General features: G+C 37.1%; 4 protein-coding genes across 5 annotated transcripts; 2 read left to right on the top strand and 2 right to left on the bottom strand.

Moving 5' to 3' along the window:
- The first annotated feature begins 368 nt into the window (after nt 1-368).
- On the top strand, nt 369-7,366 carry LOC127241656 (uncharacterized). Of its 2 annotated transcripts, none has more exons than XR_007836587.1 (6): nt 369-448; nt 978-1,134; nt 1,313-1,480; nt 3,695-5,208; nt 5,703-5,869; nt 6,091-6,385. XR_007836587.1 is itself a non-coding variant. In XM_051260807.1 (6 exons), exons 3-6 carry the CDS (start codon nt 1,794-1,796, stop codon nt 6,412-6,414), a joined length of 333 nt encoding a protein of 110 aa, XP_051116764.1. In that variant the 5' UTR covers nt 369-448; nt 978-1,134; nt 1,313-1,793; the 3' UTR covers nt 6,415-7,366. The 2 variants fall into 2 exon arrangements, 1 of the variants encoding a protein (XP_051116764.1); XM_051260807.1 differs by lacking the exons at nt 5,703-5,869; nt 6,091-6,385 and adding exons at nt 2,054-2,168; nt 6,395-7,366 and having other exon boundaries at nt 1,313-1,824; nt 3,695-3,861.
- Nucleotides 7,367-10,689: 3,323 nt separating this feature from the next.
- On the top strand, nt 10,690-11,405 carry LOC127241654 (protein COFACTOR ASSEMBLY OF COMPLEX C SUBUNIT B CCB3, chloroplastic). Its single transcript, XM_051260806.1, has one exon. The coding sequence runs from the start codon at nt 10,690-10,692 to the stop codon at nt 11,203-11,205; it is 516 nt and encodes a 171-aa protein (XP_051116763.1). The 3' UTR covers nt 11,206-11,405.
- On the bottom strand, nt 11,345-14,587 carry LOC127241653 (anaphase-promoting complex subunit 8). The gene is made up of 4 exons (XM_051260805.1): nt 14,424-14,587; nt 14,010-14,337; nt 11,583-12,833; nt 11,345-11,486 (listed from the first exon to the last, which is right to left on the bottom strand). The coding sequence occupies exons 1-4, from the start codon at nt 14,504-14,506 to the stop codon at nt 11,403-11,405; spliced, it is 1,746 nt and encodes a 581-aa protein (XP_051116762.1). The 5' UTR covers nt 14,507-14,587; the 3' UTR covers nt 11,345-11,402.
- A 4,769-nt stretch (nt 14,588-19,356) lies between these two features.
- Nucleotides 19,357-22,729, bottom strand: LOC127241862 (uncharacterized). The gene is made up of 14 exons (XM_051261094.1): nt 22,236-22,729; nt 22,059-22,156; nt 21,789-21,889; nt 21,631-21,709; nt 21,424-21,484; nt 21,203-21,342; nt 21,031-21,121; nt 20,578-20,626; nt 20,374-20,490; nt 20,151-20,298; nt 19,983-20,075; nt 19,839-19,907; nt 19,723-19,765; nt 19,357-19,645 (listed from the first exon to the last, which is right to left on the bottom strand). The coding sequence occupies exons 1-14, from the start codon at nt 22,291-22,293 to the stop codon at nt 19,545-19,547; spliced, it is 1,248 nt and encodes a 415-aa protein (XP_051117051.1). The 5' UTR covers nt 22,294-22,729; the 3' UTR covers nt 19,357-19,544.
- Between the last annotated feature and the right edge of the window lie 116 nt (nt 22,730-22,845).

Genomic DNA, 22,845 nt, shown 5'->3' with positions numbered 1-22,845 from the left:
TGCAACCATTCGATTGAGCAGACGCTTTTCCCGAAATATATCACTTCGTCGATATAATGTCTCATTCGAGCAGATGCAGATGGTCTTCCGACTTTCTATTTCAGGTAGCAGGCTTCACCCTCTTACTTGTTTTTTGTGACACTTACTGTTGATATTACTTTCACTTGATAGACTTAGTATTGCTTAGTTGGTGTTGATACCTCAGGCATATTGCCATTGGTCTTTGCTACTTACACTACCTTTGATTGTCTGGTCTGTTTTGTTTGACTTGGACTGTATAGCCTGTATCAGGAGAACTACGTATGGCTTGATCCCGTTTGGGTACGTAGGCAGCCCACTTTGGGTGCAGCCATTCAATTGAGCGGATGCTTCTCACGACATATATCACTTCGTCGATTAAAAGTCTCATTCAAGCGGATGCAGATGGTTTCCCGACTTTTCTTTTCAGGTAGCAGGCTTCACCCCCTTACTTGTTTTTGTGAAACTTTGTGTTGATATTACTTAGACTTGATAGACATAGTATCGCTGGATTGGTGTTGATGCCTCAGGCATATTGCCATTGGTCTTTGCTACTTAAACTAGCTTGACTTGTCTAGTCTGTTTTGTTAGACTTGGATTATATAGCCTGGATCAGGAGAACTACGTATGGCTTGATCCCGTTTGGGTACGTAGGCATCCCACTGTTGGTGCAGCCATTTGATTGAACGGACGTTTCTCCCGATATATATCATTTCGTCGATTGAAAGTTTCCTTCGAGCGGATACAGATGGTGTCCCGATTTTCTTTTTCAGGAAACAGGATTCACCCTCGTACTTGTTTTTGTGACAATTTGTGTAGATATTACTTAGATTTGATAGACTTAGTATCGCTTGATTGGTGTTGATGCCTCAGGCATGTTGCATTTGGCCTTTGCTACTTAGACTAAGTTGACTTGTCTGGTCTGTTTTGTTTGACTTTAACTGTATAGCCTGTATCAGGAGAACTACGTATGGCTTGATTCCGTTTGGGTACGTAGGCAGCCCACTTTGGGTGCAGCCATTCGATTGAGCGGAAGCTTCTCCCGACGTATATCACTTCGTCGATCTAGAGTCTCCTTCGAGCGGATGCAGATTGTTTCTCGACTTTCCTTTTCAGGTAGTAGGCTTCACCCTCTTACTTGTTTTTTTGTGACACTTAGTGTTGATATTAGTTACACTTGATAGACTTAGTATTGTTTGGTTGGTATTGATGCCTCAGACATATTGTGTTTGGTCTTTGCTCCTTACAGTACCTTTGCTTGTCTAGTTTGTTTTGTTTGACTTGAACTGTATAGTCTGCATCAGAAGAACTACGTATGGCTTGATCCCGTTTTGGGTACGTAGGCAGCCCAATTGGGGTTCAACCATTCGATTGAACGGACACTTCTCTCGACATATATCACTTGGTCGATTAAAAGCCTCATTCGAGCGGATGCAGATGGTTTCCCGACTTTCCATTTCAGGTAGCAGGCTTCACCCCCTTACTTGATTTTTTTTACACTTAGTACTGATATTACTTACAACTGATAGACTTAGTATCGCTTGATTGGTGTTGATGCCTAATGCACGTTGCCTTTGGCCTTTGCTACTTAGACTAGCTTTACTTGTCTGGTTTGTTTTGTTTGACTTGGACTGTATAGTCTGTATCAGAAGAACTACGTATGGCTTAATCCCGTTTGGGTACGTAGGCAGCCCAATTTGGGTTCAGCCATTCGATTGAACGGACGCTTCTTCCAGCATATATCACTTCGTCGATTAAAAGCCTCATTCAAGCGGATGCAGATAGTTTCCCGACTTTCCAATTCAGGTAGCAGGCTTCACCCTCTTATTTGTTTTTTGTGTCACTTAGTGCTGATATTACTTACACTTGATAGACTTAGTATCGCTTGATTGGTGTTGATGACTCATGCACGTTGCCTTTGGCCTTTGCTACTTAGACTAGCTTTACTTGTCTGGCCTGTTTTGTTTGACTTGGACTGTATAGTCTGGATCAGAAGAACTACGTATGGCTTGATCCCATTTGGGTACGTAGGCAGCCCAACTTGGGTTCATCCATTCGATTGAACGGACGCTTCTTCCAGCATATATCACTTCGTCGATCAAAAGTCTCATTCGAGCGGATGGTGATGGTCACCCGACTTTCCATTTCAGGTACCTGGCTTCACCATTTTACTTGTTTTTTGTGACATTTAGTGTTGATATTAGTTAGACTTGATACACTTTGTAAAGCATGTCTTTGGCCTTTGCTACTTAGACTATCTTGGTTTGTTTGGTGTGTTTTGTTTGACTTGGACTGTATAGCCTGTATCAGAAGAACTACGTATGGTTTGATCCCGTTTGGGTACGTAGGCAGCCCACTTTGGGTGCAACCATTCGATTGAGCAGACGCTTTTCCCGAAATATATCACTTCGTCGATATAATGTCTAATTCGAGCGGATGCAGATGGTCTTCCGACTTTCTATTTCAGGTAGCAGGCTTCACCCTCTTACTTGTTTTTTGTGACACTTACTGTTGATATTACTTACACTTGATAGACTTAGTATTGCTTGGTTAGTGTTGATACCTCAGGCATATTGCCATTGGTCTTTGCTACTTACACTACCTTTGATTGTCTGGTCTGTTTTGTTTGACTTGGACTGTATAGCCTGTATCAGGAGAACTACGTATGGCTTGATCCCGTTTGGGTACGTAGGCAGCCCACTTTGGGTGCAGCCATTCGATTGAGCGGATGCTTCTCACGACATATATCACTTCGTCGATTAAAAGTCTCATTCAAGCGGATGCAGATGGTTTCCCGACTTCTCTTTTCAGGTAGCAGGCTTCACCCTCGTACTTGTTTTTGTGAAACTTTGTGTTGATATTACTTAGACTTGATAGACTTAGTATCGCTTGATTGGTGTTGATGCCTCAGGCATGTTGCATTTGGTCTTTGCTACTTAAACTAGCTTGACTTGTCTAGTCTGTTTTGTTAGACTTGGATTGTATAGCCTGGATCAGGAGAACTACGTATGGCTTGATCCCGTTTGGGTACGTAGGCAGCCCACTTTGGGTGCAGCCATTCGATTGAGCGGACGCTTCTCCCGACGTATATCACTTCGTCGATCTAGAGTCTCCTTCGAGCGGATGCAGATTGTTTACCGACTTTCCTTTTCAGGTAGTAGGCTTCACCCTCTTACTTGTTTTTTGTGACACTTAGTGTTGATATTACTTACACTTGATAGACTTAGTATTGTTTGGTTGGTGTTGATGCCTCAGACATATTGTGTTTGGTCTTTGCTACTTACACTACCTTTGCTTGTCTAGTTTGTTTTGTTTGACTTGGACTGTATAGTCTGCATCAGAAGAACTACGTATGGCTTGATCCCGTTTTGGGTACGTAGGCAGCCCAATTGGGGTTCAGCCATTCGATTGAACGGACACTTCTCTCGACATATATCACTTGGTCGATTAAAAGCCTCATTCGAGCGGATGCAGATGCTTTCCCGACTTTCCATTTCAGGTAGCAGGCTTCACCCCCTTACTTGATTTTTTTTACACTTAGTACTGATATTACTTACAACTAATAGACTTAGTATCGCTTGATTGGTGTTGATGCCTAATGCACGTTGCCTTTGGCCTTTGCTACTTAGACTAGCTTTACTTGTCTGGTTTGTTTTGTTTGACTTGGACTGTATAGTCTGTATCAGAAGAACTACGTATGGCTTAATCCCGTTTGGGTACGTAGGCAGCCCAATTTGGGTTCAGCCATTCGATTGAACGGACGCTTCTTCCAGCATATATCACTTCGTCGATTAAAAGCCTCATTCAAGCGGATGCAGATAGTTTCCCGACTTTCCAATTCAGGTAGCAGGCTTCACCCTCTTATTTGTTTTTTGTGTCACTTAGTGCTGATATTACTTACACTTGATAGACTTAGTATCGCTTGATTGGTGTTGATGACTCATGCACGTTGCCTTTGGCCTTTGCTACTTAGACTAGCTTTACTTGTCTGGCCTGTTTTGTTTGACTTGGACTGTATAGTCTGGATCAGAAGAACTACGTATGGCTTGATCCCATTTGGGTACGTAGGCAGCCCAACTTGGGTTCAGCCATTCGATTGAACGGACGCTTCTTCCAGCATATATCACTTCGTCGATCAAAAGTCTCATTCGAGCGGATGGTGATGGTCACCCGACTTTCCATTTCAGGTACCTGGCTTCACCCTCTTACTTGTTTTTTGTGACATTTAGTGTTGATATTAGTTAGACTTGATACACTTTGTAAAGCATGTCTTTGGCCTTTGCTACTTAGACTATCTTGGTTTGTTTGGTGTGTTTTGTTTGACTTGGACTGTATAGCCTGTATCAGAAGAACTACGTATGGTTTGATCCCGTTTGGGTACGTAGGCAGCCCACTTTGGGTGCAACCATTCGATATAGCAGACGCTTTTCCTGAAATATATCACTTCGTCGATATAACGTCTCATTCGAGCGGATGCAGATGGTCTTCCGACTTTCTATTTCAGGTAGCAGACTTCACCCTCTTACTTGTTTTTTGTGACACTTACTGTTGATATAACTTACACTTGATAGACTTAGTATTGCTTGGTTGGTGTTGATACCTCAGGCATATTGCCATTGGTCTTTGCTATTTACACTACCTTTGATTGTCTGGTCTGTTTTGTTTGACTTGGACTGTATAGCCTGTATCAGGAGAACTACGTATGGCTTGATCCCGTTTGGGTACGTAGGCAGCCCACTTTGGGTGCAGCCATTCGATTGAGCGGATGCTTCTCACGACATATATCACTTCGTCGATTAAAAGTCTCATTCAAGCGGATGCAGATGGTTTCCCGACTTTTCTTTTCAGGTAGCAGGCTTCACCCCCTTACTTGTTTTTGTGAAACTTTGTGTTGATATTACTTAGACTTGATAGACTTAGTATCGCTTGATTGTGTTGATGCCTCAGGCATGTTGCATTTGGTCTTTGCTACTTAAACTAGCTTGACTTGCCTAGTCTGTTTTGTTAGACTTGGATTGTATAGCCTGGATCAGGAGAACTACGTATGGCTTGATCCCCTTTGGGTACGTAAGCAGCCCACTTTGGGTGCAGCCATTCGATTGAGCGGACGTTTCTCCCCTAATATATCACTTCGTCGATCAAAAGTCTCTTTCGAGCATATGGAGATGGTCACCCGACTTTCCATTTCAGGTAACGGGCTTCACCCAGTTACTTGTTTTTTGTGACATTTAGTGTTGATATTAGTTAGACTTGATAGACTTAGTATAGCTTGTCTTTGGCCTTTGCTACTTAGACTAGCTTGACTTGTTTGGTGTGTTTTGTTTGACTTGGACTACATAGTCTGTATTTGGAGAACTACGTATGGCTTGATCCTGTTTGGGTACATAGGCAGCCCACTTTGGGTGCAGCCATTCGATTGAGCATACACTTTTCCCGAAATATATTACTTCGTCGATATAAAGTCTCATTCGAGCGGATGCAGATGGTCTTCTGACTTTCTATTTCTGGTAGCAGGCTTCACCCTCTTACTTGTTTTTTGTGACATTTAGTGTTGATCTTACTTACACTTTATAGACTTAGTATTGTTTGGTTTGTGTTGATGCCTCAGGCATATTGCCATTGGTCTTTGCTACTTACACTACCTTTGATTGTCTGGTCTGTTTTGTTTGACTTGGACTGTATAGCATGTATCAGGAGAACTACGTATGGCTTGATCCTGATTCGGTACGTAGGCAGCCCACTTTGGGTGCAGCCATTCGATTAAGCGGATGCTTCTCACGATATATATCACTTCGTCGATTAAAAGTCTCATTCAAGCGCATTCAGATAGTTTCCCGACTTTCCTTTTCAGGTAGCAGGCTTCACCCCCTTATTTGTTTTTGTGACACTTTGTGTTGATATTACTTAGACTTGATGGACTTAGTATCGCTTGATTGGTGATGCCTCAGGCATGTTGCATTTGGTCTTTGCTACTTAAACTAGCTTGACTTGTCTAGTCTGTTTTGTTAGACTTGGATTGTATAGCCTGAATCATGAGAACTACGCATGACTTGATCCACTTTGGGTACGTAGGTAGCCCACTTTGGGTGCAGTCATTCGATTGAACGGACGCTTCTCCCGCCACATATCACTTCTTCGATTGAAAGTCTCCTTCGAGCGGATGCAGATGGTTCCCCGACTTTCCTTTTCAGGTAGTAGGCTTCACCCTCGTACTTGTTTTTGTGACAATTTGTGTTGATATTACTTTGACTTGATAGACTTAGTATCGCTTGATTGGTGTTGATGCCTCAGGCATGTTGCATTTGACCTTTGCTACTTAGACTAAGTTGACTTGTTTGGTGGTTTTGTTTGACTTTGATTGTATAGTCTGTATCAGAAGAACTACGTATGGCTTGATCCCCTTTGGGTACGTAGGCAGCCCATTTTGGGTGCAGCCATTCGATTGAGCGGACGCTTCTCCCGACATATATCACTTCTTCGATCTAGAGTCTCTTTCGAGCGGATGCAGATGGTCTTCCGACTTTCCATTTCAGGTATCAGGCTTAACCATCTTACGTTTTTTTTGTGACACATAGTGTTTGTATTACTTACACTTGATAGACTTAGTATTGCTTGGTTGTTTTTGATGCCTCAGATATATTGCCTTTGATCTTTGCTACTTACACTACCTTTGCTTGTCTTGTTTGTTTTGTTTGACTTGGACTGTAAAGCTTGTATCAGGAAAACTACGTATGGCTTGATCCCGTTTGGGTACGTAGGCAGCCCACTTTGGGTGCAGCCATTCGATTGAGCAGACGCTTCTTACGACATATATCACTTCGTCGATTAAAAGTTTCATTCGAGCGGATGCAGATGGTTTCCCGACTTTCCTTTTCAAGTAGTAGGCTTCACCCTCTTACTTGTTTTTTGTGACACTTAGTGATGATATTACTTATACTTGATAGACTTAGTATCGTTTGACTGCTGTTGATGCCTCATGCACATTGCCTTTGGCCTTTCCCGCTTAGACTACTTTGGCTTGTATGGTCTGTTATCTTTGACTTGGACTGTATAGTCTGGATCAGAAGAACTACATATGGCTTGATCTACGTAGACAGCCCAATTTGGGTTCAACCATTCGATTGAACGGACGCTTCTCCCGACATATATCACTTCGTCGATTAAAAGCCTTCTTCGAGCGGATGCAGATGGTTTCCCGACTTTCCATTTCAGGTAGCAGGCTTCACCCTCCTATTTATTTTTTGTGACACTTAGTGCTGATATTACTTACATTTGATAGACTTAGTATCGCTTGATTGGTGTTGATGCCTCAGGCATGTTGCATTTGGTCTTTGCTATTTAAACTAGCTTGACTTGTCTAGTCTGTTTTGTTAGACTTGGATTGTATAGCCTGGATCAGGAGAACTACGTATGGCTTGATCCCGTTTGGGTACGTAGGCAGCCCACTTTGGGTGCAGCCATTCGATTGAGCGGACGCTTCTTCCAGCATATATCACTTCGTCGATCAAAAGTCTCATTCGAGCGGATGGTGATGGTCACCCGACTTTCCATTTCAGGTACCTGGCTTCACCCTCTTACTTGGTTTTTGTGACATTTAGTGTTGATATTAGTTAGACTTGATACACTTAGTATAGCATGTCTTTGGCCTTTGCTACTTAGACTATCTTGGCTTGTTTGGTGTGTTTTGTTTTGACTTGGACTGTATAGCCTGTATCAGGAGAACTACGTATGGTTTGATCCAGTTTGGGTACGTAGGCAGCCCACTTTGGGTGCAACCATTCGATTGAGCAGACGTTTTCCCCGAAATATATCACTTCGTCGATATAATGTCTCATTCGAGCGGATGCAGATGGTCTTCCGAATTTCTATTTCAGGTAGTAGGCTTCACCCCCTTACTTGTTTTTTGAGACACTTAGTGTTAATATTACTTACATTTGATAGACTTAGTATCGTTTGATTGGTGTTGATGCCTTAGGCATGTTGTCTTTGGCCTTTGCTACTTAGACTAACTTAACTTGTATGGTCTGTTTTGTTCGACTTGGACTGACCTGGATCAAGAGAACTACGTATGGCTTGATCCCGTTTAGGTACGTAGGCAGCCCATTATGTATGCAGTCATTCGATTGAGCGGACACTTCTAATGACATATATCGCTTCGTCGATCAAAAGTCTCCTTCGAGCGGATGCAGATGGTCTCCCGACTTTCCATTTCAGGTAGCAGGCTTCACCCACTTACTTGTTTTTTGTGACACTTAATGTTTATATTACTTATACTTGATAGACTTAGTATCGCTTGGTTGGTGTTGATGCCTCAGGCATATTGCCTTTGGTCTTTGCTACTTACACTACCTTTGCTTGTTTGGTCTATTTTGTTTGACTTAGACTGTATAGCCTGTATTAGGAGAACTACGTATGGCTTGATCCCGTTTGGGTACATAGGCAGTCCATTATGGGTGCAACCATTCGATTGAGCGAACGCTTCTCATGACATATATCGCTTCTTCAATCAAAAGTCTCCTTCAAGCGGATGCAGATGGTCTCCCGATTTTCCATTTCAGGTAGTAAGCTTCACCCCCTTACTTGTTTTTTGTGACACTTAGTGTTGATACTACTTACACTTGATAGACTTAGTATCGTTTGATTGATGTTGATGCCTAAGACATGTTGTCTTTGGCCTTTGCTACTTAGACTGTCTTGGCTTATATGGTCTGTTTTGTTTGACTTGGACTGTATAGCTTGTATACGGAGAACTACGTATGGCTAGATCCTGTTTGGGTACGTAAGCAGTCCACTTTGGGTGCAGTCATTCGATTGAGCGGACGCTTGTCCCGACATATATCACTTCATCGATCAAAAGTCTCATTCGAGCGGATGGAGATGGTCTCTCGACTTTCCATTTCAGGTAGCAAGCTTCACTCCCTTACTTGTTTTTTGTGACACTTAGTGTTCATATTACTTAGACTTGATAGGTTTAGTATTGTGTGGTTAGTGTTGATGCCTTAGGCATATTCCCTTTGGCCTTTGATACTTTGCCTACCTTGGCTCTTATGGTCTGTTTTGTTTGACTTAGATTGTATAGCATGTATTAAGAGAACTACGTATATTTTGATCCTGTTTGGGTACGTAGGCATCCCACTTTAGGTGCAGCAATTGCTATACAGTTTTTACCAAAAAAATCCTAAACTCTCAATTATCCACCGATTTCCCAGCCATGGGAAACCCTAACCCCGATATCACCATTGTTGTTCCAGCACTTCATTATTTTCTGATCAATACCGTCATTAAGCGATTTGTTTATTCAGCCATTTTTCGGCCATTGCACTACATAAGCCCCAAAAACTCCCAACTTGGTTACTCGCACTGCTTTAAATTTACAATATAACAAACAATAAAAATTAGAGATATTAATAATTAAATAAAATATAGTTAAATTTATAATTGTAATTAGTATTTACTAATTATTACTATACTAAAAAATGTGATCAATTTCACGGGACGGCCAAAATAGAAAATGTGGACTAATTTTACGGGGCAAAAGGAGTATTAATTATTAATAATGTAGAAACATTGTAACATATATAACACTACTATATTGTATATTAATATTTTTAATTTTATAATTTAATATTATATTATCATTCAATATATCACATTAATATTATATTTCTTTATTAGTTATTATTATTATTATTTATATAACTATTTTACATAAAAAAAAAATAAATACGTATATAAATAAAATAAAAAATATAAGTTACAATTTTTGAAAAAAAAATTATTAAAACAAAAAGTAAATAAATATAAATTAACGATTCAATGAAAGATATATATTTAAATATCTATTTTGTTGTCACCGGAATGATAATATAGTATATTCAATAATTGAAAAAAAAAATGACAATATATTATATTCAATAATTGAAAAGAAAATATGACAATAATACATAGCTAATATATTTTAATTTTTAATTTTTATTTTTATTTAAAATTATAATAATATTAATAAATATTATCATATTATCTATTTATTAATAATAAAAATAATAATAATAATAATTTTAAAAATATCTCTTACAATAAGGAAAGATTTTATACTATACCAAATTTATGGACGGTTGAATATCTTCAAATTTTAAAAGATATTGACTACATCAAAATTTTAAAAGTTTCGATTGAATTACTTCTTATTTTGAAAGACTTTTAAAATTTGGATTGAATACATTTGGACTTTAAAAATCCAACAAAATTCTACAAAATATAAATGGAATACATTCATGAATCATCGATAAATATTTAAATTTTTTACATTTTTATGCAATTAATTTATATTAATTATCTATTTATATAAAAAATTTATATACATATTTCAAATCTATTTCTAATCCCCAAAATTATAACACACATCCAAAGACTTTAAATTCATCTAATTTCCTTTCATTTTTATTTTTTTTTTAAAAAACAACCAAATAATAATAATAATAAAAATAAAATAAAATAAATCAAACCCCATCCAAAGAAAACCAGGGAAATACCTGCACCACACATTCGATCTTCTTCTTCCCGAAACTCCTTCACCTGCACAGTAACAACAACAACAACAACAACAAAACCCTAAAATCAACAAACAAAAACCAAACAAACAGAGCTCATACCAGATAGACATACAAAACCATGTCCTCCGCAACTCTCCTCAGCCTTTCATGGCCGTCAAACCTCTCCTTCTCCCCGACCATTTTCAAATCCCCAATTCTCCCAAACCAACATCACCACCTCACCTGCAATTCCACTAAACCACCATCACCACCACCACCTACCCCCACCTTCATCTCCAATGGCACCCTCCACCACCACCACCATTTCCAATCACTGCTACTCATGGAATTAGAGCCTCTCAAATTAGGGATCGCCATTCTCGGCCCATTCCTCTCTGCATTCGGATTCCTATTCATGCTCCGAATCGTCATGTCATGGTACCCCAAGCTCCCCCTCCACAAGTTCCCCTACCTCATCGCCTACGCCCCCACAGAGCCCTTCCTCATCCCCACCAGGAAGCTCATCCCTCCCCTCGCCGGCGTCGACGTCACCCCCGTCGTCTGGTTCGCCCTCCTCAGCTTCCTCAACGAGATCCTCCTCGGCCCCCAGGGCCTCCTCATCCTCCTCCTCTCCCAACAACAGGTTTCATCTTGATCATCATCATCATTCATTTCATTTGATTCATCTGTCTGAAATAGGAACACACCAAATAAATGTAATGTAGCAGCAATGTAGTAATGATCGAACGAAATTCCCTTTTTGTCGCAATAGAATTCGCTGCATACGACAAAAACTGCTGTAAATATTCGATGAAAAGAAAACAAAAACAAAAACAAATGAAAGCATTCGAATTATGGAGGGAAATGCTCGTCGTCATCGTCATCATCCCTCGCGTGATGAATGCCTCGAAGAAGGCTCTTTGCAGCTTCCTTCTCCTGCAAAACGGTTTGCGAGAATTGTTCGTGCAATAATCCGATGATGTAGGAAAAGTAAATATCATTAACGATTGATCGAGTTCGAGGATGTGTTACCGGCCCGGTGTAATCGAGAAGACGGGTGCAGTACACTTCAGCTTCGTCGAATCTCTTCTGAGCCTTGTAATGCTGCGCGAGGAACGTCAGAGCCTCAACCATGTTCGGACCTTCCCTTTCCTCTGATTCCATTCTCTCCAAATCCTTCTTGTAATAAGACGCCGCCTCGTCCATCCGACCGAGCTCGCAGTGAAGCTTCGCCAGTTGCTGCAGCGCGATGGCTTCCCTGTCATTACAATCCGCCGCTCTTTTATAACATTGTATGGCTTCCTCGAGCATATGAATCTGTTCGGTTTCGAAACACTGAGCCATTGCGATCCACAGTCGAGAATCATTCGGCTGTAAGAAAACCGACTTCTTGAAGTAAATAAGCGCGTAGAAAGGCATCCCCATCATCTCGTACGCTTGTCCTAATCCGTACCACGCTCGATAGTCGCAAGAATTTATATCAACTGCTCGTCTGTAGGCGTCAATGGCAGCCGAAGTGTTCTTCATCTCAACGTACTCGTGGCCCATGAGAGTCCACGCCGATAGATAGTTTTTGTTCAGTTTAAGAGCCCTCCGGAAGTATGTAACCGACTTTTCATGCTGCCCTTTAAGACTGTAATAGTTTCCAATAATACAGCAGGACTCGGGCCTGTATTTATCCGTCGAAAACACCCGATGCGCGAGGCAGCTGAGAGCGGAGGCGCACTCCTTGGCATAAAGCACGTTGGAGTACATATCGATGTCGTCGATTCTGTACGGATCGTTTCTTAGAAGCTCTTCGAATATGAATTCCACCTGCTCGAACTCCCGGAGGTTATACTGAGCTTTGGCGATCTGGGCTTGGATGTAATTGCTGAAAGCGAACGTTCCTTGTAGATATTCGTATTTCGCCAAGGACTCGTTGTGCAGCCGGAGTTCTTGGTACGCGCTCGCGAGGAAGAAGTCTTTCATCCAGTGATTATTGATGTTTAGACTGTTCAGGGCTTCGACTGTAGTGCAGAGCGTTTGCAGCTCGGACCAAGCGCTCCAGTTCCATGGATAAGCATTCACGGATTCTACGAGTACGGATCTTGCAAGATTCTGGTTGCCTTTCTCTTTGAGGACGAGACCGTATATGTAGAGGCCAAAAGGATCAATAGTTCCGTTATTTCGGAACATTGAGAGTTCCCGTTCTAGAGAAGCTAGTTCTCGGTTGACAGCTTCACTCTTGCCTAGGGGTCCCTCAAGCTCGATCATCTCTTCTTCCTTTCGCTTTTCTCCAGCCTTAAGAAAACATAATTAGGTGCTTTCAGATGTAATCGCGAGAGTTTTAATAACATGATGATGATAAACTTTCCGGAACAACAAAAATGTTAGCTATAAAAATGCTTGAGAATGAGGAAATATCGATTCAAAAGGAAACCACCATAAGTACTAGATTTTACGCAATTATAAATTCGTCGATTCAAAAGGGACCAGTGGGTTGTGAGAAGGTCCAATGATCAAATTCTCTAGATTTTACTAAGATGAAGATAGTAAGAAGCAACAATACATATCAATAATCTAAACATTGCACTAAAATTGATTTTAAAGAGGGAAGATCTAACAAGCTGTCTTCGAGCAAAACTATGGTCCTACAGGTGCATTTATTCCATAATGAATGGTAAAAATGATTCTTGAATTAGTTGATTCAGGAAATGATATTGTCTAGACAAGTTTGCATCTCCAAGCAGGACAAGCAATCAAGACGAATGTAATGATTATTCGAATCAAATTAGTCCTATGCCTGTTACTACATATAACATAAAACAAATGCAACTTTGCAAACTTCAGATATATATAAATATATCAAACATATAGATTCACCGTCAATAGCTAATCACCCTTACGCTCGCTATAGCAGGGCAGATTCAGAAACAGATTTAGTATACTTACACCCGGCCCCAAGTCATCAAAATCCATTCTATGCAGTTATGTGGGCATCATATGTCCTGAGGAAACCGGGATTCCTCAAGAAATCGTAAAATTCAAATCCATTCAAACATTAGCCATACATCCACCCCTATACACACTCACTGCTAGATCGTCACGAGCTCAGTTTTACCAAGACGGAAACATCTCAGACGCCACAAAATTGTTCAAAATATAGCAAATCATATAAACTTGGATCGCAAAATCAACTCTACTTCCACTAATATAGCTCTAGTTTTTTTTTCAAGTTCACTTTAGAGCATCTCATTTTGCAATAAATAGAGTTATCCATATACCAAGGTTGCTACCATTAATATGCTTCTAGTTCTTCTTCAAACTCACTTCAAAGCAAATCTCATTCTTCAAAATCAACCCTCTATCGACATCCATACATTGAATTCACAGAGAAAGAAAACCTTGCAAATCATAGCTACTGCAAACTGCATATAAAACCATTCGAATAAAGTACAAAATTGAAGAGCAACTCACCAGATAAAGTGAATAGCAGCGGAGGAAGACGGCTTTCTTCCCAGTCTGGCCGCGGAGCACGTGAGCCGCACGCCTAAACTCCCTGCAGTCGAAATACGATTTTGCGAGCAAATAGAAGTCATTATCCACCGGATCGAAGTCATCGTACTCCTCCTCGACCGACGGCGTCAAAACGTAGAGCACGCCGGCGGAAGGAGTGGCGGACGAGTCGGAAGGGGTGGCGGGGAAGCGGCGGCGGATACTGGAGGAGCTTCCGCGGTGGAATCGAGTGTGCGACGGGGTGTGCTTGGCAGGATCTTGCTCTATCCCCGTCAATTGCTCCGCAGCCCTAGCAACAAGAAGAGGAGCGGCATAAATAGTTGGAAATTGAAATTTTGAAGAAGAAGAAGAATAGAAAATAGAAAGATGGGGAACCATTTGGAAGCGGAGTAGAGGCCTCGGTCGCTGAGGTGGCGGACGGCGGCGCGTAGCTCAGTCCGGCAAGTTTCCGCCGCCATTGACGATCTAACGCAGAATGGTTTGAATGAATTCTGGAAGATGATTGTAATTAGGCGCAACGAATTTGAAAATGGGATTGGGTCTAGACTTTGCCCAATAGCTTCAGAACCGGCGGTTCATTTTTTAATTTATTTGAAAATAGTGAATGTAAAAAGGAGGTAAATTTTTATTTATTTTTTTTTTTTTTTACAAACAAAAAAAATAAAATAGACTGATTATTTTTTAAAAATATATATATAAAATATTTTTTCAAAATATATTAATATATCACATTAATTATGTTTAATTAATTAATAATAATAAATTATGATATTATTTTATATAATTAATAATATTGATAGTTTTAAAATAAATTTAATATATATACTTAAAAAAATTTAAAATATATATTTAAATATTTTAAAAATTATATTAAAAAAATATAGATAATATGAATATTATTTTATAAATAATAAAATTTTATATAATGCAATTAAATAAAAAAAAGTACATTTATTTATTTATAATATATAATTTAATTTTATAAAAAAATTAAAATTTTAAATATAGATAAAAATATTTATATATTTTTTTTAAAGAATAACATATATAAAATAATTTTGAGTGAGTTATACGTAATTTATAATGTTAATTATCAACTTGATTATATTGATTAAAATGTTTGATTTATTAAATTTTACCCAAAATAAAAAATTATCTATAGTTACAAGACAAAAAAAAATGTCAATTGTTACGTAAGTATGTTCTATTTTTCAACAGTTGTTTGGCTGTCTTTTGGTCTTGAAAAAATTTTTAGGCATGTCCATATAAAGTAGTGTGCTTGTTTGGGGTTTTGATTTTAAATTTTAATTTGAATAATAAATTTAAATTTAAATTATTGTTTAATGTGATACAAATAATTATTGATATTATATTTTAAATTTTAAATTAATTTTTAGTCAATATAAAGAATAGAAAGTATTTAATTTGATAGTATTTTTTAGGAAAAAAATTTATGACTAGTAAAAATAAAAACAAAAATAATCCAAACAAACACCCCATAGTTTTTTAGTCCCCTGTACTAGGATTTCATTTTTGACATTTATAGTACTTTATACTCCGTGTATCCCGCTTAATTTATCTTGTATTTCTATTTTTGTCTGTTCCACATTATTTTCTTACGTGAAAATATAATTATATATTTTAATCACATTTTTTAAAATTCATAATTAATAATTTTTTATTTTAATTAAATTATTTAGTCATCTTAATTTTAATTAAAAATTATTTTTTATTAAATCATAATTATTTTTACTAATACATTTCTTAATTACTTACTAATTACACAATACATAAAACTCTGTGTCTAAATTAAACTAGAAAATTCAGTTGGAACGGGGAGTATGTTTTTCTCTATAAACTTACATGCCAAAAATATTAGTAAAAATATTTGATTTGATTATCTTTAAACATATATCATTCCGATCAGACTAAGTCACTAAATTATTATTTTCTTTTCTTTTTTTATTTTCTTGATCTTTTAAATTTCACGGCACCTAAAAATAGTTTTGTTTACATATAAAAATTGAAATTTCTTAAAATAAAAAATAAAAAATAGCAAAGAATTAGAATATTTATTAGAATATTTTATGAAAAAAAATATATATATCGTATTGCCTCCACACATAAGGATATTTATTGATATAATTAAGAATATTGTTGGGGTGCAAACTCAAGTTTCACATCAAAAGTTAGGAAGAAAATTCTACACCTTATAAGTCTCAAGTAAACTCCACTGGTATGAGGCTTTTGAATCTCTAAAAACAAATCCGTGCGGGCTTAGCCCAAAACGAACAATATCATACTAGTGTTGAGTTGGTCTAGTCATAAACAGTGGTATCAGAGCATGGTGAAGTGGACTGGGTGGCATTGGACATTGGTTGTGATGGTGAGCTCGCCCGCTAGTACAAGGCCTTTTGGAGGATATCAAAAAACAAATCTGGCACTCCTAACTCTGGTATCAGAGCACGATTAGACGGTGAAGTGGATTGGATGCCATTAGACATTGATTAATATATGTTAAAATATTTATAATATATAGTGATATTTATAACTATTAAAAATGAAAATTGATGGATAGATAGTGTTAATCGATCCAATTTTCTTTAGATCAAAACGGATGGTTTTCTTTTTTATATCCACATATTTATCAGGATTAGTTAGCATTGTATTGATTAACTTTGATCAGTACATATAAAAATAAATAGACAGACATACAACATGTAATTTTATATTTTGTTAATTTACATGCTATTATATATTATCAATTCATATGTTATATTTATATTATATTAAAATAACATTTTCATTGATAATTTATGTTATTTTATGTACCTTGGTAGGCATTTGAGTTGATGTTAGTATGATATTGAATATTTTATTCAACACACAATCTCTTATAAAATTAATAATAATAATAAGTAATAACTCAAATATCAATCAAACAACAATTCATTTAAAAAATTAATAATAATAATAAGTAATAACTCAAATATCAATCAAACAACAATTCATTTAAAAAATTAAAATCAAATTTCCAACAACAAATTTTAAATTGAAACCAAATAGACCCTATTAATAATACACATGCAATTCGCCTAAAAATATATTGACATATTTGGTCATGGTTTTGTTTGTTCAGGGTTCTGGATTTTGTAGTAAAAATTTTGAATTTGAATAATTGTATGATGTAAGATAAATAGGTGTTGATGTGATGTTTTTGATATAAAATTGATTTTTAGTATAATATAAAAAAATAAAAAAAATAGGTGTTTGATTTGATATTTTTTAGAGGAGAAAATGAGATGAATAGTGGATTTAAAATCCAATCCTCAAACAAACATTAGCATTTATATTATATCAAATAAATATTTTAAATCAAATTAATTTATAAATTCAAATCTAATTTCCAAATGTACAACCTAATGGTAACGTGTTTCTAACTGGAGCTGACAATGGGTCGATTTGTATCGGGTTGAATACTTTAAACGGGTTAAATTACTCAACCATAACTCAACTCGTTTATTATCCCGCCGGGTTCGGGTTGACTCGTGTTGACCAGTATACATAATTAAGTCAAAATTCTTGATTCAAATTAAATTATTTTTTGTCATATTATCGTCTTATGTTAGTTTTTATTAGTTTGAGCCTAAATTAGGTTGAATTATTTAAAATTTAACTTAGTTTAAATTAATTTAGGAGAAAATTATTAAATTATGATTATTTTACCTATATAATAAATATATTAATCAATATTAATATACTATATTCGAGTTGTTGTGTCGGGTTCGAGTTGAGAGCCTCAATCATAACCCGATCCATTTATTATAGTGTCGGCTTCGTGTCAACCCGTATACATAATCGGATTGAAATATTTGACCCAAACCCAATTATTTCGTATCGGATCAGTTTTTGCCCGCTATATTCCTAACTGCATCACAAATTTTCTACTCACTTTAGCTAGTCACATATTCTAAGAAATCTCAGTTTCAATCTGAGTAGTTTGAGTTTATATAATAGTTATTGACTTATTTAGTTTAGTACTATATTTTACCAATAATAATAATAATAATAATAATATATTTTTCTTAAAAAATTATGTATAAAATATTGTATCAGAAATGATAAAAGCTCAAACAAGGCAATCTATGCTTTTTTTTTTTAAACATATACACAACAATATTATTCAATAAGCTTTTAAAAACAAACATTAAGTCATATAAACGCAACTACTTTTATATATCCCTTAACAATCTATCTATTTTTCTATCTTTCTCCCATTCATAACAAAATATACATTTTATTTTTTTTTGTAACTATATTATCTACTTAACAATACAAATACTCTTTCTAATTTATAATATATTAAGCATATGCTATTACATTTATATCATACAATACTAATAAAATTAGTTTCATATTTTTTACCTTTATTTCTACTATATTTTAATATAATATTAATATTTCTAAAATTTCGTGTAAAAAATAAATAGATAGATCCGTCAAACTTAAAATATAAAATTTTTACTATTCAAATCCTAACTCAAAATCCAAATCCCAGATAAACACAGGCATACATTACTCTTACACAATAAAATACTCATTCCATTACACATATAGCGAAATAGTATTTTATTTTAGTCATAATAATTTAGGTGGATGATAGTATTAAGTAAGTGATGTTATAAGAGAAATATATATATCTATACATTGAGTGACATGATACTATAAAATATAATTACTCCCTCCATCCTATGTAATATGAGTATACTACCGTAGACATGAGAATTTAGGTAAAGTATAATTAATAAGTAATTAATAAATGTATTAGTAGAAATAATTATTATTTAGTAAAAATAATTATAGATTAAGATTAAAATAAGTAAATAGTTTAATTAAAATTAAAAAAATTTAAAATTTAAAATTTAAAATGCGATTAAAGTGCATAATTATATTTTCAAAAATAGAAAGGACAAGCTATTTAGGACAAACAAAAATAGAAAATAAGAACATAATGACGAAGGTAATAATTTTTTTCTATTTTAAAAACATTACCAAATATTTATACCAAACAAAATATAAAATATTGTTGAATATTTGAGATGGGTACCAATCAGTTCAAATCGTACGTGGAAATAAGCAATCGAACAAACTTTTCTTTTAGAAGTACTTTGTTGTAGTCCAAATTTATTTATTTATTTTTTGATTGTCATCAAAATTTATTTTTATTTTGAGTAAAAAAACACTATATTTTTTTACTATAATTTTTTATTATTATTACTTAATTTTTAAAGCTCAAATGAGAATAAAATTCCACGATCGAGAGAGTATTATTTATTTATTGGTAACTAAACATTAGAAAGTAGAACAACAAATTCCCAGCAGATCGAATTTTCCAAAATAATCAAAGGTATATATGAATAATTTACCTATAGATGATGTCTATGTACCAAAAGACTGACTAATTAACAACACAGAGAGAGGTTGTAGGAAGTAATCTTACAGTATAATCTCGCCGTGAACGCTGACATTCAGAGTCTTGTTCGGAAGTACAATGCTGCCGGTAACCACCACTTCGTCTTCGACTCCGACCGATTCGCCTGCATCGACAATCTTAATCGTAACCTACATCGATTGATCGATCAATATAATGAAATACTACAAGTTAGAGATGTACCGAGGATTGTAACCCCGAGCTTTGCATTGTGATCGCCCGTTGCCTGAAAATTGCATCATCATTACGTCATACTCATCCGGTGAGTCGATCGATCGAGTAAGGATTCACTAATTTACCTGGACTCGGGACCATCTTCCGATCGAGGATCTCCACCCGACGATGGCATGGATCACAACCGCATTTTCCTGGAAAATTAAATGGTGAGCGCCGCCATTGTCGAGCATATTTTACGTACCGAGAATACGGTAAAAAGTACCTACCTTGATCTCGACATCGTCGAGGATAATGCAGTTGACGAGCCTCACACCCGCTCCGATCCGAGCATTTGCCGAGATCGAAACGTCGGGGCCAATCTGCTTCCAATTACCCGAATTATAATCATACAATGCAATCGATTACAAGTTCGACAAAAAATAACATTAGCTTACCTTTGCCGTTGGATGAACTTTTGCAGACGGATGAATATAGACGTCGCCGGAAATTGAAGCCTTGGTTTTACCGTCTCCGCCGGCCAGGAGATGGGGGGAGGTGAACCGATACTGGGCGAGGTACAGCCCAGAGCATTTCAGGGACATTCTGCGAAGAACGCGACGCGTAAGAGAGACTAATCGAATCGTAGGACAGTAAGAAGTGCCGTGATCGTTAGCTCACCCGGGGGTTTTAATCTGTTCCCAGAAATCCGAGGTTTCGTACACGTACAGCTGCTTCTTCCCGGCAAATGGTGATAGAATGTCCTGATCTAATCGAACAAAGTCCGATGGAAAACTCCTTTCGAATCGAAAAACCGTTAACAACGTCAGTTAGAATCGAGGCGATTAGGTAGCTAGCAGTCGATTCGTTGTCGAGTGTACGTACCTGTGCGCCGGTTGAAGCGCTTCGAAACTCGATAGTCGCCTCAGCGTAGCTGTGGATCGGAGCGACAAATAATGAGAAGAAAACTACATAGGCACTGTTGAGATAGAAACAAAATAGAAATTATAGAAAAAATTTCAAAATTGGAAGACCATTGCATGATAAAAATAACCAAATCTAAATCTACTAAATTTAAAACTGAATATCTAAAATACCTCAACAGGCACGATGAATCGAAGAAACATCAATTCTTGCAAAAGTCGTAAACTACGTAGATGCTAAGGAAAAGCTATAGTGTTTTCAGACATCGAATGCTTAATAGAAAAATGTTCGACAATCGAATCATGTAATAGCTTAAGGAGTTCAATGGCTTCTATGATTCATATTTTCCGTAAGATACAGACAATCGAGCATCAAAATTTATAGTATGGTAAGAAAGTGTTGATTGCTACTTACCTCGATCTTTTCTTTGGGTCGAAACGCCTTGAATGGCTGTAAAGATATCGGGAGTGAATACATACACGCCACAATTTATACGGTCGCTCACCTAAGAATCAAGAAGCTAAGAAACAACAATAAAAAGACAACATACGTAAATCGAAAACCAGACACTAGTTCAGATTCATACAAAAGTTTCGGGTTTCTCCGTGTAGTGCAGCAGTTCATTTGTGACGGTGTCGGCTACAAGTGCCCCGAACTGATTCGCCGACTCCGGCGACACCTTGCTCACCAAAATCGTCCCAATCCCACCGTACGACTTATGCGCCTCTGCAATCAAAATGTTTCAATTTTCAACATTCATGAAAAGATCGATAATGTCGAAATGTAGGTTGCGAAAATGGAACATACCGAGCATCTCAGGCAACGGAAAGCTGCAACAAACGTCGCAATTCAGCAAGAAAATGTGCGACTGCATAATCGATTAGTATTCAATCACAATGTCCGATGCAAAACAGACGAATGAATACGAATTCGAAAGGCTACATTTGTTTGCTTCCTAGACAAGATCAAAATCTAACGAAATGATGCAATATATTCGACTGATTTAGGACACACCGGGCTATCTTCCATGATCAAGTCTCGAAAATTATAGAGGCCGCCGGCTGAACCGTGTGGCTTATCCTCTCTTAAGTACCTAAAAACAAACAGCAAAATGTTCTACGGATCACAGATGAAAGTTACTGTTGTATTGAATCATCGTTAATGGCGATTACCTAACAGGAACTCTAAGCTCGTTGGAAATGGAGGAGACGAACAGAGCAAACTGGCGTTCTTCGTAGAAACCAATAAGGTAGATCTGTGCGAGATTAGGGATCTAAGAAGGTGAAATAACGTTGTTAATACTCAATGAGTTTTCATTCACAAATTACAGAAATCAACGAAGGAATCAGCTGGAAATACTATCATATTAATAAATCTGCAAACAATTTTGGTACCAAATCGAATTCGAATCCGAATCGCAGAAATCAGAAGCAATTGATTACCTGTTTGCAGGCAGAAATTGGATGATAAACCATCGGCTGTCCGGCCAATGGAAAGAGGGGTTTGGGAGTGTTCAACGAGAGCGGTCTGAATCTGGTTCCTGCTCGAAATCGTCGTTCTCCATCAACGAGATGAAGAATTCCTCAAATTACAGATCCGAACAGGAATTGAATTCTAACCTTTGGTAGGTCCGCCGACCATGATTACAGCCACAACTCTCTCCTCGGAGCTCCCCATTGATAATCCCGATCTGGAAATTCTGATTTACGACGGTTACCGCAGAGTGTAGTTTGAATTCAAGTAGTGATGAAACATTGAAACTCCTCCTCCATTAGCGGTAAAACAGAGGGGACGAACAGAACATCTCCGAATGGATGCAGAGCAGTGCAGTGGAGATGAGATTAGATTCGAAATTTGATCTGTGACTGAAAATTTTATGGAATTGGAAAGAGTGAAAGAAAGATATTTATTGGAAGGGTAGAGGGGGGTAGGGTAGTTCTGACAGCGGCATGTCATCCCCATGTGGGGGCTGTAGCTGTAGCTGTTGCTGCTGCTGCTGTGAATGCCATTAATGGCGTCGCGGAGAAGTGATATTGAAATGGAATGGAATGAGAGTGAAGACAGAATGTCGAAAATGGAGTCGATCAGATACAGATACAGATACAGATACAGACAGACATTTTGTTTGCAAGGAGCAATTTTGAGGTAGATTTGGTGACATGTTTTGTTGTGGAAAGAAAGAAGAAGGTCGTTGATTTTTCTTTTTTTATTATGAATTTGTAGTTGAAA

This window comes from Andrographis paniculata, unplaced genomic scaffold, assembly GCF_009805555.1.
Source record: "Andrographis paniculata isolate CXL003 unplaced genomic scaffold, ASM980555v1 Contig83END, whole genome shotgun sequence".
NCBI classification, from domain to species: Eukaryota; Viridiplantae; Streptophyta; class Magnoliopsida; order Lamiales; family Acanthaceae; genus Andrographis; species Andrographis paniculata.
This window is presented reverse-complemented; position numbering and strand designations above follow the sequence as displayed.